Genomic DNA, 18,692 nt, shown 5'->3' on the forward strand with positions numbered 1-18,692 from the left:
TTCCCTAAAGAGACAGCTAAAAAGTACCAGTTATACATTTATGAAGTACCAGCAATCAAAATTATGGATTTTCTAAAAGGTTTTTAACTACTTTTATTGAAAGGAAAATCGCTGTCTCAGACTTTTGTGACACTATTGCTAATAATAAATTTTACCATTTAGACATGGCCATAATATGGTAGACAGTGTCAATAAAAGTATGGAGCAAAGATGATCCCTGTCTTTTAAGTAATGCCTTCTAATTACATGCCGGAAATGATCACATGAAATACCTAAGCTAACTAATGGCTCTTAAAATATAAGAACGCTCAACAATGCATCTACAGTGATATAGATGTACCGCATGCACATATGCAGTTATATGTAGAATTAATTGCATAAGTAGACATTCAAAAAATTTTCCAATGTTTTCAAAGCCTACAAGAAAAATTTAAATTTAATTTGCATTTCTAACTAAAATCTGTTTGTTGAAAAAAAAATGCGTTCAAATGTTATTTGCTTCCTTTTGAGCAAAGTGGTGGCACTGGGCCTGTTATCTTTGGCAAACTTGTCTAAACTTTTCTATCTAATATTCTATATATCACTAGAGGGCACTGTGGTATTTAGGCCACTTTGACCTCTTCGAGTACTAAGAAAGGTCTTGAACTCCTAAGCAATGTCAGAAAGGTTAAAAAAGACATTAAAAGGGGGAAACATTTTTTTTTGGTAACACCCTATTTTTATTTTTCTAAAACCAATAAAAAATGCATGATAAGTAGAAAAGTCAAATTCATAAAAATATACAGCTTATTTTGCAATACTCAAAGACTTGTCACCTCAGATCTGATGGAGAAAATTTTCATCCTCATCTTCTCGAGATTTAAATTGTGAGGCTGGAATTTGATTTGCATACATCCACAATTATAGACAGCTATTCCCTCTACATGGCTGAAGTCTCCTGCACTAACTAGAGGTAATTTCACTGTAGAACATTCAGGCGTGCAAGCCGAGAGCCACAAATGGGTTTGAAACAATTTATGATATCCGGCCTCCTTCGACATGTATTAGCATATACCTGGTTTCTTTAACATACACTTTGTTTTTCCAAAACCACAAACATAGTTGCTGGAATTTCATGTGGAAGTGCTTAAGGGGCTGAAAGTTAACACCTTTGTGATCCACGCTGCCTCATGGTGGCTGTTAAACAAAAGCCTCTTTGTCGAGGCTTTCTTGAAATGTTTTCTTAACATGTTCCAAGTAGTTTTAGGCAGGGAACTAAAGTAAACAAGATGTTACCATGATAAAAACACTTGTGAAAACATTACAGAGCACACTTAGTAGTTTCTTTCACATAAAACTCTTCACAGTTTTGAAAAGTAAAATTCACAGAAAAAAATTTTAAAAAGCAAATTACCAATGAAATGTCCTCTACTGTCTACAGCCCTCGACCTTTTGGGAAGGGTCAAAGTTCCATTTCTGGGCATTTTCTTCAACATTTCTGTCTTCCATTACAGCACATATACAGTTTATTTTGGCTTTCATAAATTACATACATCTAACAAGCAAGGGAATTTTTGTTTTGTTTTGCATGAAGTTTTTCTCCCTGAGAAATCACCAAAAGAAAAAAAATTCTTTTCAAATAGGATACTAAGCAAGGATACAAATGATACTTTTAGTAGATGTTATACACAAGTGGTCACTTAAAAGAAAAACTAGGAGAAATGGAAACATTTTCCCCCAAGCACATAAGAGTACCTGGTGTTTGTGAAACTATGGGCCTGCATTTGATTTTACATTCTAAGTTAAAAACAGGGAAATGTGGTCAGGATTTAACCTTCAAATCTACTCCTCATTTTGCCAATGCATTACATGAGCATTAAAAAAAGGGAGGGGGAGGAAAGGGAAGAATTACAAATCCACGTTTTTACTAGTAAAGATTGTGTCTTTCACCTGGTTTGAAAAGAAGAAAAAAGAAAGGACTCCAGTGGGGAGAAGATGGAAGAACGCCGATGAGCTTCACCTCTCTGGATGATACGGGACTTGTTTTTGTTTTTCTGTTATCGGAGGATGCCAAGCAATGCAGGGCTGGACGATTTCATTAGAGTTAGCAAGAGCACCTGCTGCTATCAGTTAGCACTAACAAATGCAACAGTCACATGATAACTCATGGTTGATAGATTAAAAAAAATCAACACTAAAACTGCAAGTTGTTTTCAGAAGAAACAGGGAAATAAATGCATACAATAGACTGGGTATCTGCTGATTCTGATAAAGCGTCCCTCTGTTGGCGGTGAGGGAAAGACAACAGGATGGTTATTTGTACAGTATTTATCTTTGAAATCAAGGGCCCTGTGGTATACCTCACCTTGGGAACAAATGCTGCAGAATGATCACAGAAAAGTGTCAAATCTCTGGTTTTGATTTACCAACAGTTATGATATTTCTTCCTCAGGAAGGAAAAAAAAAATATGTTTCATTTTTAGACCTGTGAGTCCCCCCCACCTCTCTTTTTTATGAACCTCTCTCTCTGTTAACAGTGGCACAGTATTGACAGATGGGATTTTTATCCTGAAGAACCAAGCTTGGCCTCTGTAACAGTTACAGCTTATGAATCTGGAACTGCAGAAGACCAGAAAGCTGTTACCTGGCAAAGTCACTTCCTCTCCCTTAGTCTGAACCCTAAAAACTGGGTGGAAGAACCCAAGATCAAGGAAGTACAGCAACCATGGTTGGTCAATGAAATCATGGAGGGGGGGGGCACATGACACACGTGGATATCTCCCCTCAAATACGACTAACTTGAGGGTTCTGTGAATCCAAGCTAACATAATCCTGGATAGCTATGTCCGGGGCCACAAAAGCATTCCTCAGCTAAAAATATGTTGGTGACACCAAAAATGGTACAGCAAACTGTGGTCCAAGGGACACAGCCATACTCGTTCCTTGTTCCTTACGCGTGGTCAACGGCTGCTTTTGTACCCCAATGGCAGAGCTAAGTCGAGTTGCTGTGACAGAGACTGTATGGCCTGCAATGCTGAAAATATTTACTGTCTACCCCTTTATGGAAAAAATTTGACAAGCCCTCCCCTCTGTGTGGGACTTTTTACCAGAGGTTTCTGATTAAAACATTCTATTACAGAACAATTTCTTCGGATATATCAATGCTTTGCATAGTCACAACTCCTTTTCCTAGGTAGAAGGTTGGAAATTTTTGGATATTTAAAATTACCCATCCTTGAAAAATAAATATATCTAAGTAGGTTAAGAAGTTCTAACGCTTTTAAAGAGTGCCTAGTATGGGCTAGGCAGTTTATATGATGTACTTTTTATTTACTCATTCATTTATTTAATTTTTAGAGACAAGGTTTTGCTTTGCTACCTAGGCTACAGTACAGTGGCATTATCATAGCTCACTGCGGCCTCGAACTTCTGGGCTCAAGTGAGCCTCCCACCTTAGCTTCCCAATTAGCTAAGACTATGGGCACATGCCACGACACCCAGCTGAATTTTTTTTTTTTTTTTGGCAGAGATAGGGTCTTGCTGTGTTGATCTGGCTGGTCTCAAACTCTTGGCCTCAAGAAATCCTTCCACCTTAGCCTCCAAATGCATTGGGATTACAGGGGTAAACCACCTGTGTCTTGCCTGGTGTACCTTTTAATTCTAACAACCGTAAAAAGTGGTTAACATCCCAAATCACATGTGCTGATACTGAGGCTCAGATGACATGTGGCTAGTTCAAAGAACATATTAATAGTGTCCTCACTATCCAGTCAGCCTTTCTCCAAAACTTTCTTTACATCCACTGCCAAGCAGAAAGCAAACTGTCAATAAGAAGTGCTGCCTCTAACCAGGCTGTATAATGCAGCAGTTAAGAATAAGTCTTCTGAAGCCAGACTGCCTGGGTTTGGACCTTGACTCCACCTCTTATTAGCTGTGTGACCTTGGGTAAATCATTTAACCTCTCTGGGCATTAGTTTCCTTAACTCTATGCTGGGAATACTATTACAATACTAGCATAAACTGTTTGTGAGGATTAAATGAGTTAATATATGTGAAGCATTTCGGGACTATGCCTGTTTTAAGGTTCAGTACTATTTCATTATAAACAATTACTAGGGGAGTGTAAAATCAAGGGAACAGAAAATAGGTGAAAATAATCTATGAAGTAACACTTAAATCAAGGTCAAAGCAATGTTACCTTTATTAAGTAAGAATACCAAGGAGAATTCAAGCAACACTGCTATCAATTTGCCTAAACCATAAGAAATCCCTTCTAAAAAGAAAGGGACAACTGAAGAGAAGCGTAGACTAGAGAATTTTGGGTCCACTGAAGCAAATGAAGATGCTTTCAGGATCTATGAATCCAGCAATCTGAGCAAAGTACTTGATGCATCACTCTCTGATGACAATAACCCCCCCCCTCCCCAAGTGAGATCATTCAAAGAAGCCAGGTGGTTTTTACTTGAACCACAGAAGTTTGCTAGCTTCTTTCAGTTCGGTTCAATGGAAAACAAAGTTGGTTTCATCAAAGCCAATTTGATTTCCCTTTAGACTGAACAGAGAAGTGGGAAATGTGAATCTACAAGAAGACTAACTTATTTTCCACTGCACTAGGCAAGATCCTGATACCTGAAGACAACTCTGAATTTCTAAGAGTTAAAATCATGTTGTAGAGGAAAACTGAAATCCTGAATTTGTTACATATGACCAGTCAATGCATAACTCAGGAAAGCATCTAGGGGAGTTTCTTCTTACTCAGCATTTGCTCTCCTTTGCTACTTTACAATATTCATTTTTACATTCTTGAACCAACTTTCTTATCCCCAGCCCCCATGTGGTTCACGTGGGGTGAACATCTCCCTCTGTTCTGGAGGCGGCATGTAATGCAAGCCAGGGCACATCATGGTGATTGGCTCAAAGCTAGAACACATGACTCAATCTGGGCCAATGACAGTCTGCCTATGGCTTTTTCTGGGGCTACATGGAAAGAGATACTCTGTGGGATTAATAAACCTGTCCTCTTCAGTTCCACTTGGAAAGAGCCCCCAGATGAAGACAACATAGAAAAACAGAGCTAATGGACAATCAATACTCCAACAGCCTTGGTTAAATATCAGGATCTAGCCATGCTTGAAGCCAGCTGTACCACTGGACTTCCTAGCAATAGGGGCCAATTATCATCCCTCATTTATTTATTTATTTTTTTCGCTTCAGCCAATTTAAGTTGGGTTTCTGTAACTTACAAACAAAAGTCGTCTTACAAATATAAGTCAATAAATAAGTACCAGGAAATAACCAAGCAACAGTTGCAGGTTGATAGTGGGCATTCCAATTCCACTGAGCAAACAGGAACTGAGAACATGTCGTGTCACGTGCAAAACCACAATAAATAATTGATAGGTGGTTTCCTATACAAGTGCCAGACTTCTAATATCTTTAGAAGAGAAATGGGCTCTTTTATAGGAATTGAGTCTAGGCCCCAATTCTAATGATCTTTATTTTCTTTAATACGAAAATTATTATCTCTCCTTTTTGGGATAATCTTCTAATAAATATAACCTAATTGTCAGCTCACATAACAAATGCACCTATGATCTGAGGATTTTTTACGGTAGGCATAAGTTAGCCATTAACAAAATGTTTAAAATGGGTCTAGAAACTGTCATTTCCCTTTCTGACTCTAAAACTGATATATGTCCCTGAGCTTATGGATAGCAATTTTATAGTTCTAGAGACTTTATAACAATAAATCATATTTACAGATGTTTATCAGCCATTCTATAGATGGAAGAAATCGGTACCAAGATATTTATCAAACCTAGCACTGGTGTAGAAGAAAAAACTCAGAATTTAAAAGTGGCTCTGCCAAGTTCTTTTTCTCTCATTATATAAATATGATTAGGCAAATGATCAGGAAAGAACAAAACTAAGATTCTATAGTGAGTGATTTCTAAACAAAACAAAACCCAATATCACTACTCTGAATTATAATAATTGTAAACGGCTGTTGCTTAATTTAAAATAAAGCATTGCTGATCTTGATTGTTCATATTTAGAAGCAATTTTGGACATCTCTTTTAAAATATTTTTAAGTACTTAAGTTTTCAATGACTACATAATGCTCTCAGAGTATAATACTGAGGCAAGAAAGCTATGAAATAGATTCACAGGCTTCCATTCATTAACCAAAAATTTATATTCACCAAAACTGCTTGCAGGTAACACAGGGTATCTCTCTAAGGATGGCTTTATTACAATATTTGTATCAGGTCCATAAAGATAGATACAGAGACTGTTCTAACAATATAAAGACCACACAAAACTGGAGACCTGCACATAAATCAGCTCACCTCTGTTTCCCTGGGGCTTGAATGAGAGAGAAAAGCTAGAAGGAGATGGTCCCCAACACCCAATTTGTAAACCATCAAGCACCCAGATGTATACATGGGCATATGTTATAGTTATACATGTGCATATGTTATAGGTATACATGTGCATATGTTTGATTACATGTCTATAATATCATGTAACATTATATTCAATTCATAGGTTAATGATTCAGTGATATTATGAATATATTTATATGATACAAAAATGCAGGGCAGTTTGGTCTAAATTTTATTTTTAACTGACAAGGTAACACAAGTAAGGAATAGCATAGAAGCATTTCACTTCAGCTATGAGATTAATATTATTTCCTTACAGAGATGCTTTATAGGTGTTATAGCTTCAAATGGGCCAACCCAGGTCTTAGTCATACTTTAACAGTAGAAATTGTTACTCCACTTTCCCTATAAGGACAAGAACCTGAACAAAAGTCAATACCAATATAGAAAGTTAAGAACCAAATTGGTAGCTTTCCTTGGCATCTGCTTTCTACATTTATAAAGTCAATTGTATAACAAAGAATGGGTCCAATCACCAAGCTGCAATTGGCCAGTAATTGTCACCAATTTTATAAAAATAAAGTGCATATGCAATTGCTTCAGAGAATAAAATACCTAGAAACCCAACTTGCAAGGGAAGTGAAGGACCTCTTCAAGGAGAACTACAAACCACTGCTCAACGAAATAAAAGAGGATACAAACAAATGGAAGAACATTCCATGCTCATGGATAGGAAGAATCAGTATCGTGAAAATGGCCATATTGCCCAAGGTAATTTATAGATTCAATGACATCACCATCAAGCTACCAATGACTTTCTTCACAGAATTGGAGAAAACTACTTTAAAGTTCATATGGAACCAAAAAAGAGCCCACATTGCCAAGATAATCCTAAGCAAAAAGAACAAAGCTGGAGGCATCACACTACCTGACTTCAAACTATACTACAAGGCTACAGTAACCAAAACAGCATGGTACTGGTACTAAAACAGAGATACAGACCAATGGAACAGAACAGAGCCCTCAGAAATAATACCACACATCTACAACCACCTGATCTTTGACAAACCTGACAAAAACAAGAAATGGGGAAAGGATTCCCTAGTTAATAAATGGTGCTGGGAAAACTGGCTAGCCATATGGAGAAAGCTGAAACGGGATCCCTTCCTTATACAAAAATTATACAATATATAATACAATTATACAATTATACCTTATACAAAAATTAATTCAAGATGGATTAAAAACTTAAATGTTAGACCTAAAAACCATAAAATCCCTAGAAAAAGAAAACCTAGGCAATACCATTCAGGGCATAGGCATGGGCAAGGACTTGATGACTAAAACGGCAAAAGCAATGGCAACAAAAGCCAAAATTGACAAATGGGATCTAATTAAACTAAAGAGCTTCTGCAGACCAAAAGAAACTACCATCAGAGTGAACAGGCAACCTACAGAATGGGAGAAAATTTTTGCAATCTACTCATCTGACAAAGGGCTAATCTACAAAGAACTTAATTTACAAGAAAAAAATCAAACAACCCCATCAAAAAGTGGGCGAAGGATATGAACAGACACTTCTCAAAAGAAGACATTTATGCAGCCAACAGACACATGAAAAAATGCTCATCATCACTGGCCATCAGAGAAACGCAAATCAAAACCGCAATGAGATAGCATCTCACACCAGTTAGAATGGCGATCATTAAAAAGTCGGGAAACAACAGGTGCTGGAGAGGATGTGGAGAAATAGGAACACTTTTACAGTGCTGGTGGGAGTGTAAACTAGTACAACCATTGTGGAAGAAAGTGTGGCGATTCCTCAAGGATCTAAAACTAGAAATACCATTTGACCCAGCCATCCCATTACTGGGTATATACCCAAAGGTTTATAATTCATGCTGCTATAAAGACACATGCACATGTATGTTTATTGCGGCACTATTCACAATAGTAATACTTGGAACCAACCCAAATGTCCATCAATGATAGACTGGATTACGAAAATGTGGCACATATACACCATGGAATACTATGCAGCCATAAAAAAGGATGAGTTCATGTCCTCTGTAGGGACACAGATGACGCTGGAAACCATAATTCTGAGCAAACTATCGCAAGGACAGAAAACCAAACACCGCATGTTCTCACACATAGGTGGGAATTGAACGATGAGAACACTTGGACACAGGGTGGGGAACATCACACATCGGGGCCTGTCGTGGGGTGGGGGGAGAGGGGAGGGGACAGCATTAGGAGATACACCTAATGTAAATGAGGAATGGGTGCAGCACACCAACATGGCACATGTATACATATGTAACAAACCTGCATGTTGTGCACACGTACCCTAGAACTTAAAGTGTAATTAAAAAAAAAAAAAAGATGACACCTCCAACAACAACAACAACAAAAATATAGTGTATATGTCATTGATTTGATATGTAAGGACATGAATAAAAGTAAACGCTAAAAAACTGCAAGTTTAATACTGGAATCATTTTTTTTAATCCTTGTCACTCTGAAAAATGGGTAAATATGGGCTCTTACTAAGACTTACGCCTTTGAATGTAAGCCTTTTTCCCATTGTAGTACAACCCTCAATAGATTTTGTAACTATTCCTATGACAGTGCACTAGACCTTGTGATTTAGAGTCCACTCTCAAAGGGGTGAGGTGAAACTCTCCATCAAAAAGGCATTTTATGAGCAAAGCATGAACGGTGGGAGGTGTTGGCTATGTAAAAGAAGAAAACAAAATAAAATCATTCTTACTTTAGAAATGATTGGAAATCTTCGCACACTGCTTCACAGCCTGGCCACTTGCATACACCATGTCCATAGAGAGGATGGCTATGGGGGTGCTCCTCATGGGACAAACTGAAAGAAAACACACAGAAGACCAGAGAATGAATTTGCTGCCAAGAACCATTCCACCAGACGAGGATAAAAAAGGCAGGAGGAGCCCACATGGCCAAATGTGGACAAGACAAATCTGTGATTTCCCCCATCCCATGTAATTGACTAATTAATTCTGCATTGTTGCCTAAAAGCAAGAGTTAAATTGTACCTAAATGTATTTAGTCAAATGTTAGAAATGTACATCTATGTATGAAAAAGTGTTTGACAGGCTTTTGTTAGATGCAAAGCTCTTTACTCAGACTGCGAAGGAGTCTTTAAAAAGCTAGAACTTATTTAATCTACATAATGAAAATTATAAAATCTGTACTTGATTTTGAGATTTTCTTGCTACATCTACAAGGAATATTATCCATTATAATCACATATTTTTTCCCAAGTTAATTTTATCCAGCAAAGAGGAGTACAATTAAATAATTTAGAATAATACCAAAATAATTTAGGAAGACAAATGTGTCCAAGCAGATGATTCGTGTTTTTTTTTAAAAAAGCTAATAATGGCAAGAAGATTATATTCCTAAAATTCCTAACACCAAGAGTGAGAGAAAATTTGGCATGAACACGAAGGGGTTAATCCTCCAGTGGGGTTCCAATCAATACGTAATGATTTGGCCACATGGATCCAAGTCATGGGATGCTTTGATCCACACCATGTGGTGCTCGGGGAAGAGTATCTGTTGCACTCACCAATGAACCATATTCTCAAATATTTTTCTCTATTATATTTCTGCATCCAGACTTCTTTCAGACAAATTATTTTTACAGTTGTTTCCATAACCTTAAATTCCATCAGATAGAAATGTAAAACTAACATTGAGAGTTCTGTTTCGTACTCAAGTGCATTCCCTTCCCGGGAAGGGCTATTTTGCAACTTACTCGACTGTCTCTGCCTGACTTTGAACTTCAAGCACAATGAATGATGATTACAAGAACACACACACACACACACACATGCTTACACACAAGAGGCCTGTATTTCATTTCATATTGCCATCAGGATGTATATTCATGTATTTTATCAATTTACATTCATAGAGCATATGTACACAAATGCCACTTGTCCCTGACTTATAACACAACCCACAGTAAGTGTATTATGAACACAAACCAAGGAGCATAAAAAGTAGACACACAGAACTACACCTGATCAAAGATCATTACGTCTCCCTATGACTTTTGAATAATTTTGCTGGAAATCTAATATAATTTAAAGATAATAACAAGCTATTTTGCCCTACCACAGAAAATAGGTCTTAGAATAAAAAAAAAGGAAAAGAAAAAGAAAAAAAGGTAGAAAAACAACTTGTAAAAATACAGAAAGGTGCCCCTCATACAAGAAAGAAATACAACAAGGGAACTCAAGTAGCTATAGTGAGATTTATGAAGCCAAACAATAAAAGGATATTCTCTAAGCAGTTAACAGGGTAAAACTGCATTGGACTCAAGGAAAGAATTACTACCTATTTGTGTTCATCTTCAGATCTGTGAATGAATAAAATAGAAATGCAAAAATAGAATTTTAAAAATTTACTAACAGTATTACAAATGAAAGAATACTTCAACAGTAGTAGAATTCTCAGATATTCTAAGAGGGAAGAAAATAATTTAAAAAGAAAACTTTTAATCCACAGCTTAAAAAGAAAAGAAAAATATTCCAACTTTAATAATTATTTTCTTTAGCAATTTTATTAAGATTTAACTATTCTTATAACTTTAAAAGAGTAATATATTGTTGTTGTAGAAAACTTGAAAATCCTGAAAAGAAAAAAAAAACCTACCTTCAAATACATACACACTTGATAAGGCACGAATATTTATATCATTCTTTTATATTTAACATAATTTTGTAAATACTTTCTCATGTTCTCAACTCATCTTCAAGAACCTTATTTACTGATGGGTAATAGTCCATCACGTATCAACTTAACTCTAGTTATATGCCAAAATTTAACCATTCCTCTATTTTGGACATTGAGTTTCTCTTCATGTTTGTTATATTTGTAGATAATGTTAGAAATAAAATTTACCAGCTTAAACATGCCAATATTATCACAACTGACTGCTACCAGAAGATACATTCAGAGAAACAGAATCACTCAATTAATGAGTACCAAAATTTAACACTGTGAATATTCTATCAAGTTGCTCTTGAAAAATGCTACATGCCGAGCACATTCTTAGCCAGTATACATATTTTGTGTGATTTTTTCAATTTGGAAACCAGGAACCTGAACTAGTTAGGATGAAAAATTAATATTACTAGTTAAGAACTGTAAATGGTTAAATGGCTGTGCTTCCTGGGTTAAGCTGGGAGTGTTCTGAAAATAATAATATGAGAGAAAATAATAATATGCATTCACTAGCAGGGTTTTGGACTCGAAATGTGTAGAATTTAACACGATGTTTGCTGTTCCCCTTCCTGTTTGTAGTTAACTGACTTGTGAAGGATCCAAGATCTGAATAAAACTATTCACATCTAAGAATTTACTTTTAGTTCAACTTGTTATCACTATACTTCAAAGGACAGATAACGACTCACTAGGGCCTTAGAAGGCAATCAGTTATACCTGAAGTCTAAAGAAACTCATACTCGTCACACACGGGTACAATTACACATTCAGAAGACCGCTTGTGAATTTGTCTCTTAGTTAAAAAAATTTCTTTATTATGAAAAGATTACATGCTCTTGTTTTCACAAGTTCACAATATTAAACTGCAGTGGTTCCCGAAGGAAGTGCACCCCCACACCCCAACCTAGCCATCATTTACCATTCGGGTTTATATTGCTTTTCTAACACATTATTATTTTAAAAAATGGAAACATCCTGTACACACTGTTGTCATTTGCTTTTCATATTTAATATATAACTGGATACTTTTAAATACACAATTGTCTGAAATAAAGTGTTTGGCTTTGGAAGGAGAGAGAACAAGCTGGCAGAGGTGCCTCGATAGCATCTTTTTGGAAAGATACCTAAGAAACTGGAACAACTGTTGCCTCTGGGGAGGGGTACAGGGAGTCAGGAGTAGCAGGGAAACTCAGTTTTCACCATACTTCTTATATCTTTTGAAGTTTTAATTTTGCACATTGTAGGAACTGTTGCTGTGCAATTGTTAATTTTTTTGCACACATATGTGTGTTTGCATATATGTATGTAGTAGAAAAAGAATCAAGTGCTATGCAGGACTTGATTTCCAGTCTGCTGTGTGCTCTAACAGTGGCACAATGAATACCACACACCCGCTGCATGTGTGGCTGGGTCTCGCTTCTAGCTTTGCAGTCGTTCTGTATGAAGCATCATTGGACAACACCAGCTGCACCTCTGAATGGGAGCTTTTCTGTTTTCTCAAAAAAGTGGAACAAGCATTTATATTCTTACTGCCTTTTGGGTCGTGCCAAAAAAGACAAGAAGGGAAATAAAAATGAGGAAAATAATGTTTTTATCTTGAATTAATTTAGAGCTACATTTACAGGATGAAACATGGTGGGAAAAGGATGATTTGGGCATCTGATGGTAAAATAAAGCAGTGAGCCTAATCATTTAGATAAATTATTCAAGGGTAAACTCACCAATGTGTAAAGTATCATTTCTGAAAAGCTGTCAGGGTCAGTGATGAAAACAGATATATTTTCTTTTTAAAAGATTTAAACATGTTTGTCAAAATTAGACTTCTAAAACTTTAGGGTCAATTGTTTAATAAGATGTATTTTACCACAAACTCCCAGGTTGAATATTCCTAGGGGCAGGGATCACTTTTTCAGCTCCATATACTCAGTACCTCCAACAGAACATGGGTTTGAGTTCGGGGGCGGTGGCTCACGCCTTTAATTCCAGCACTTTGGGAGGCCGCAGTGTGTGGATCATTTAAGGTGAGGAGTTTGAGACCTGCCTGGCCAACATGGTGAAACCCTGTCTCTACTAAAAAATACAAAAATTAGTCAGGTGTGGTGGTGGGCACCTGTAATCCCAGCTACTCAGGAGTCTGAGGCAGGAGAATCGCTTGAACCTGGGAGGCAGAGGTTGCAGTGAGCCCGATTGCACCACTGCACTCCAGCCTGGGCGACAGATGACAGAGCGAGACACGGTCCCCCCCCAAAAAAACAAAACAAAACAAAACAAAACAAAAAACCATAGGCTTGATAAATGTTAGGTGGATTTATGAATGAACAGACAGTAAATATATTGTTCTATTTCATTTCTGTGTGGCTATACATTCAACTGGTGTTTGCCTTTTTAAAAATGTCTTGTAGGTAAAGACCAGAATTATGCAAAGCTACATGAGAAACTATCGTTATGACACTTTCTATTATTTAATTTTATTCTGAATATATAAAACACAGATAGTATGCATTTGAGAAAAGCCAGTTAATTTAAATTTCTCTTGATAATCCTTGATATGTAAAAATTAAATATAATTTTAACACAAAAATAGTGATAGCATTTCAGATTAGAAAGAACCAACTTGCATGAAAAGTATAATTACATATAAATATGTAATAATTTCTGACATTAAATGATATCAAATCCAGTATATATTCAGTAGGATATAAGGGTGTCATTTTCAATGACAGTTAAGTAGGATATTTTGTTCTATTTATTTTTTTCTGCATCAAAGTACACCACCCAAGGTCTTCACTTCAACACTGCCCTTAGTTTTTGAGACAATTTTATATAATGGTTATGGTTCCTTATGACATTTCATGGTTACATTCCCAAGGTCACTACTTAACCAAAGCTTCAAACTGGAATGACTAAATCCACCTGCTAAATAAGGACAACTTCTCACCTCTGCTGTCTGCAGTCTTTAGTGATCCTTACACTGTTAGTCCTGTAAGCTAATTTCCCCTGTGGTAACTAAGAGGGAAGAATTTCTGAAGGAGATGAAGCAAAGAGTGACCTTGCTATCTGCCAAGCCATTTCCTGCCAACTGAAATGCCAGTTTTCCCTTCACCTGAAGGCAGATTCCGAGCTTTTCCTGTGCACTGACCCAACTTCTCATCTGTCTTTTAAGTATCCCCTTAATTTTTCTTCCCTTTTCCAAATCTGCCTCTTTCCAAATTTGCCTGTTTTCCTCCTCTCCAAATTTCCGATTCATCTGCAGCAAAAGGCTACATACATCTGTGCCCATTACGGTTTATGCCTCCCCACAAACACCAAAAAAGGAAATCCTGCCTAAATTATAAACTGTATTTTATTTCACTGGCATGTTATTTGATAAATTAAATTACAGAAGACTATGTTGGTTGTTCTCCACTCACTCAAAATTGTGGAAATACATTTTTCAAGTTTTACTGAGTTATAGTTTACATATCATACATTCACTCATTTAAAGTGCATAATTCAATATTCACGGAGTTGTGTAACCATCATCACCAACTAATTTTGGAACATTTTTATCATCCCTCAAAAGAAATCCTGTACCCATTAGCAGTCATTCCCCATTTCCTCCCAACTCCCAGCCCTTGCCAATCCCTAATCTTTCTGTCTCTAGAGGTGTGTCTATTTTGGACATTTCACATCAAGGGAATCATACAGTATATGTTCTTTTATGCCTGGCTTCTTTCACTTCCCATAATCCTTGGAGTTTCATTCGTTTACACTGTAGCATTTACTAGTACTTTATTCCTTTTTGAAGCTGAATAGTATTCCATTGTACATACATAGCACATTTATCCATTCATCTGTTGATGAACATTTGGGCTATTTCCACATTTTGGCTATTGCGAGTAGTGCTGGTATGAAGGTGTATGTACATGTACTCTAAGTATCTGTTTTCAATTTTAGGGGATATCTACCTAGAAGTTGAATTGCTGGGTCCTATGGTAACTCTACGGTTGACATTTGGAGGAACTTTGAGACCGCTTTCCAAAGCACTTTATATTCTCACCAGCACTGTGTGAGGGTTCTAATTTCTCCACGTCCTTGCCAATACTTGTTATGTATCTTTATTCCAGCCATCCTCACAGCTAGGAAATGGTACCTTATTGTGCTTTTGATTGAATTTCCCTAATGATTAATGAGGCTGCACATATTTTCATGTGCTTACTGCTATGTGTGTATCTTCTATAGCAAAATGTCTATTACGAGCCTTTGCCTATTTTTTAATTGGGCTGTTTTTTGCAAATATTTACTCCTGTTTTGTGGGTTATCTTTTTACTTTCTTTATGGTGTGCTTTAAAGCACAAACATTTTGAATTCAGATGAGGTCCAATTTATATATTTTTTCTTTGGCTCCTTCTGTTTTTGGTGTTACATCTCAGAAACCATTGCCTAAACGCAAGGTAACAAAGAGTTACTTCTAGCTTTGCTTTAAAGAACTTCATAGCTTTAGCTTTCACATTTAAGCCTATGGTCTGTTTTAAGTTAATTTTTGCATATGATATAAGTCAGGGGTCCAAGTTCATTTTTTTTAATGTTGTCCCAGCACCATTTGATAAAAACACTACTCTATCCCCAATGAATGGTTTGATAAAAGTATCAAACCATTACTTTTGTCGAAATGAACGTAAATGTAAGCGTTGGCATTTTTAAAATTTCACTTTTCTTAAATTTCTTTTTCCCCAACATACTGCTCATGTTTTCAAAAGAATTTATAGTTAAAATTATATAACAACTTTTGAAATTACATTAAGCTATAAAATAACTTTTGAGGTTTGACGGGTAGGGGGAGAGATAGGTTTTTAATAAAAATAAAACCATAGCAGCTGAACTTTTTGAAGAATAAGTGCCTAAGGGCAACTTTGTTTCCCAGATCCTGTTGATCCTTTGTGTACTGAAAAACCTTTGCAGAATGTGCTATGTGGCTTTCTCTGCTTAACATGTAAATGGAGTGTAACTGTTCCTTTTACTGAGGGCCAGCACTATTTCCCTATAGGAATGGTTGGGAGCACAGTGTTGGGAGGCCTCATTTGTCATGATAGCTCTGCTTGTAACCAGGACTCCTGCGAGTCCTTTCACTGCTCTGCCCTCCAATTCCCTCATTTGAAAACTGAAGAGAATCACACAAGAGCTCCTCCCAGTGGTAAAACCTCCACCAAACTTCCACCAAGGATATGCAGATGGCATAGGGAACAGGCACCAATGGCACATCCTGGTATTGACAAGATGAATAAGGAGTAGGTGCTGAATGGAAATCCATTAAAGGAATGAATGAAGCCCCTCAGGAAGGAGTATCGGTGTCTTCATCATGGCTGTGGAGCAGGGGGCTGGTTGCTATTCCCCTCTCACTCATCCCTGACCCACAGCAAATACACAAACCAAAAAGCACTATGCATCCCCTTTCCCACCTCCTTTGACTTAAAAGCTGTTCTGCCTCCCTCCCTTCCCCCACTGGCCACCTTCTTCATTCCAACCATTTAGGACTTTCATCCGTCCAGCCAACATTTATGAACTCCGACCCTGAGACAGGCACCGAGCATACTCATCAGTAAGGCTGCTTTGTTGACAAAAGACTTCCATGTCTCTCTTTGTCTGTTATCCTTCCAAATTATTTGGTCTCATGTCCATGTGCACAACTTTATGTCAACCTAACAACACTGTAAGCCACAGAATCCTCCTTTTTCAGGTCCATCCCAGCCTGTGATTTTTGTCTGCACGGTAAGAGACTGCTTATTCCCAGCCAAAACATTACATTAAATCAGACACCTTGGGTTTCTAGAAAGCTGTTCTCTTCATACACAATTTTAGCCCTATCTACTAATAAAGAGTGTCTTAAGCTACACTTACGCTACAATGGCAGGCATCGATGGAAGCCACTACTATTTTAAAGCTTTCAGATTTATTTGCTGATTCTTCAATGACAGCTTATACAAAATGATCCTACTTTCCCTTTTCTCTCTTCACTTTTTAGTTCTTATCACATTTCCCTGCCTGTGACTCTGTTATCATAGCTTACTTTCAATGAGATTGTACCGAACCATATCACGTACTTCTTAGGTTTGAAGATGGGAATACGAATTTGATCTGAGAATATTCTAGTGATGAGGTCCTATCTGAAAATATAATCAGACTTCTGATTTGAAATTACTAAATTTACAAAAACTAATTGCTATCAAATATTTGTGAAATATTTGATCATTAACTCGAATGAAACATGCTCAGTCACACAAAATGATACCAAACTAGACGAGCTGGCCTTGAAACTTGATCGCAACGACCTTTTCTAAGAAGAGCAAGGTAGATTCACAATCTCAAAGAGATGATTCCTTAAATACTTAGCACCATTTTCCACTTTACAGTTTATTCTTCTGGCGTTTTTCATACTGTTATATATCCCCTCGAAATCAGCTGGAAATCAGCTGGAAAAGAAATCACAATCTCTTGCAGAAAACAGAACGACAGGTAAAGTTTCTTTACGTTCCATACTGTAGCATCGGGGGAAAAGGTCTTACACCTGCCCAAAGACGAGCAGATGAGACGTGGGAACAGGAGAAACGACGATGCAAGCGCCGCATGCGTTTCCCTGGCAGCTTTGTAAAAATGACCTTTCTCCTTCAACTGTCACTGAAAACACTTTGAGAAGCAGATGGGCTTCTTATTTCACACCGAAGAGTTGGGAGACAACTTAGACACTGCATTTCTAGCACACTGCCTTAATTTTCACTTCTCACTCACTGCAGAAAAACACCACCCTACATGTTTATTAATCAGTTTTCCAAAAGTAAGTTGACAATGGGTCCTGTAATCCTCCCACAAAGAGAAGGGTGTTTTATTAAAGCCTATTAAAGGGCCTACCCTAGAGTGAATAAGGATGGAGTTCTCTACAAACTGTAACAAACACACATGCTTCTCTCTCTCTCTCTCACGCAGGGAATCCTTGACTCTCCTTCCCCAGAACGCTCATCATCTCAATTTTCTGCTGCTTTTCAAATCATGTTTAATTAGAGGATTTCACATTCCCATGTGATACGATATTCATGAGTAAAACTTGCAATTGGAGTGACTGTGAATTAGTCTACTAAGTGCCAGATTTGTGATTTTAAACAATGATGGAGATTATTGTTATTATCTGCTCTCAATATTGTGCTCTGAGAGGTGAGGACTACCTTAACTAACTTTACATCTGAAATACAAGCTATTAACCATTTATGTCCAGACTTAGTTTTTGTTCCCCCCTTCTTTCTTGATTTGCAAATTATGCTGGGAGAAATAAGAGAGTTATTTTTCTATAGTGGTCCTCAGGGCATGGCTCATGGCCAGTGGTGTGCTGGGTGGGTTTGCATGGTATACCCTCACTTCCATAGTTCTGGACTTATATTCATCTGCGTTGGATAAAGTTTTTACGAGTACATCAGAAACATGATTTCTCAGTAGTTACTTTTTACACAACCTATTTAAACGAGACGATTTATGAAAAATATGAAGTAGATAATAGTAATAAGTATATGCAGACAAGCCAAAAATGGAGAA

At 37.1% G+C, this 18,692-nt stretch overlaps 1 protein-coding gene across 22 annotated transcripts in view; it reads right to left on the reverse strand.

The window, feature by feature from the left end:
• FOXP1 (forkhead box P1) overlaps positions 1 to 18,692 on the reverse strand; it is a 629,894-nt gene that overhangs the window by 51,496 nt on the left and 559,706 nt on the right. For all 22 annotated transcript variants that reach the window (XM_055110136.2, XM_034956872.3, XM_034956873.3 and 19 more), the window contains one exon: positions 9,139 to 9,243. In XM_055110136.2, the coding sequence (XP_054966111.1) occupies positions 9,139 to 9,243 (105 nt within the window). The remainder of the gene's footprint in view (positions 1 to 9,138; positions 9,244 to 18,692) is intronic.

Source organism: Pan paniscus, chromosome 2 (genome assembly GCF_029289425.2).
Source record: "Pan paniscus chromosome 2, NHGRI_mPanPan1-v2.0_pri, whole genome shotgun sequence".
Lineage (NCBI taxonomy): Eukaryota > Metazoa > Chordata > Mammalia > Primates > Hominidae > Pan > Pan paniscus.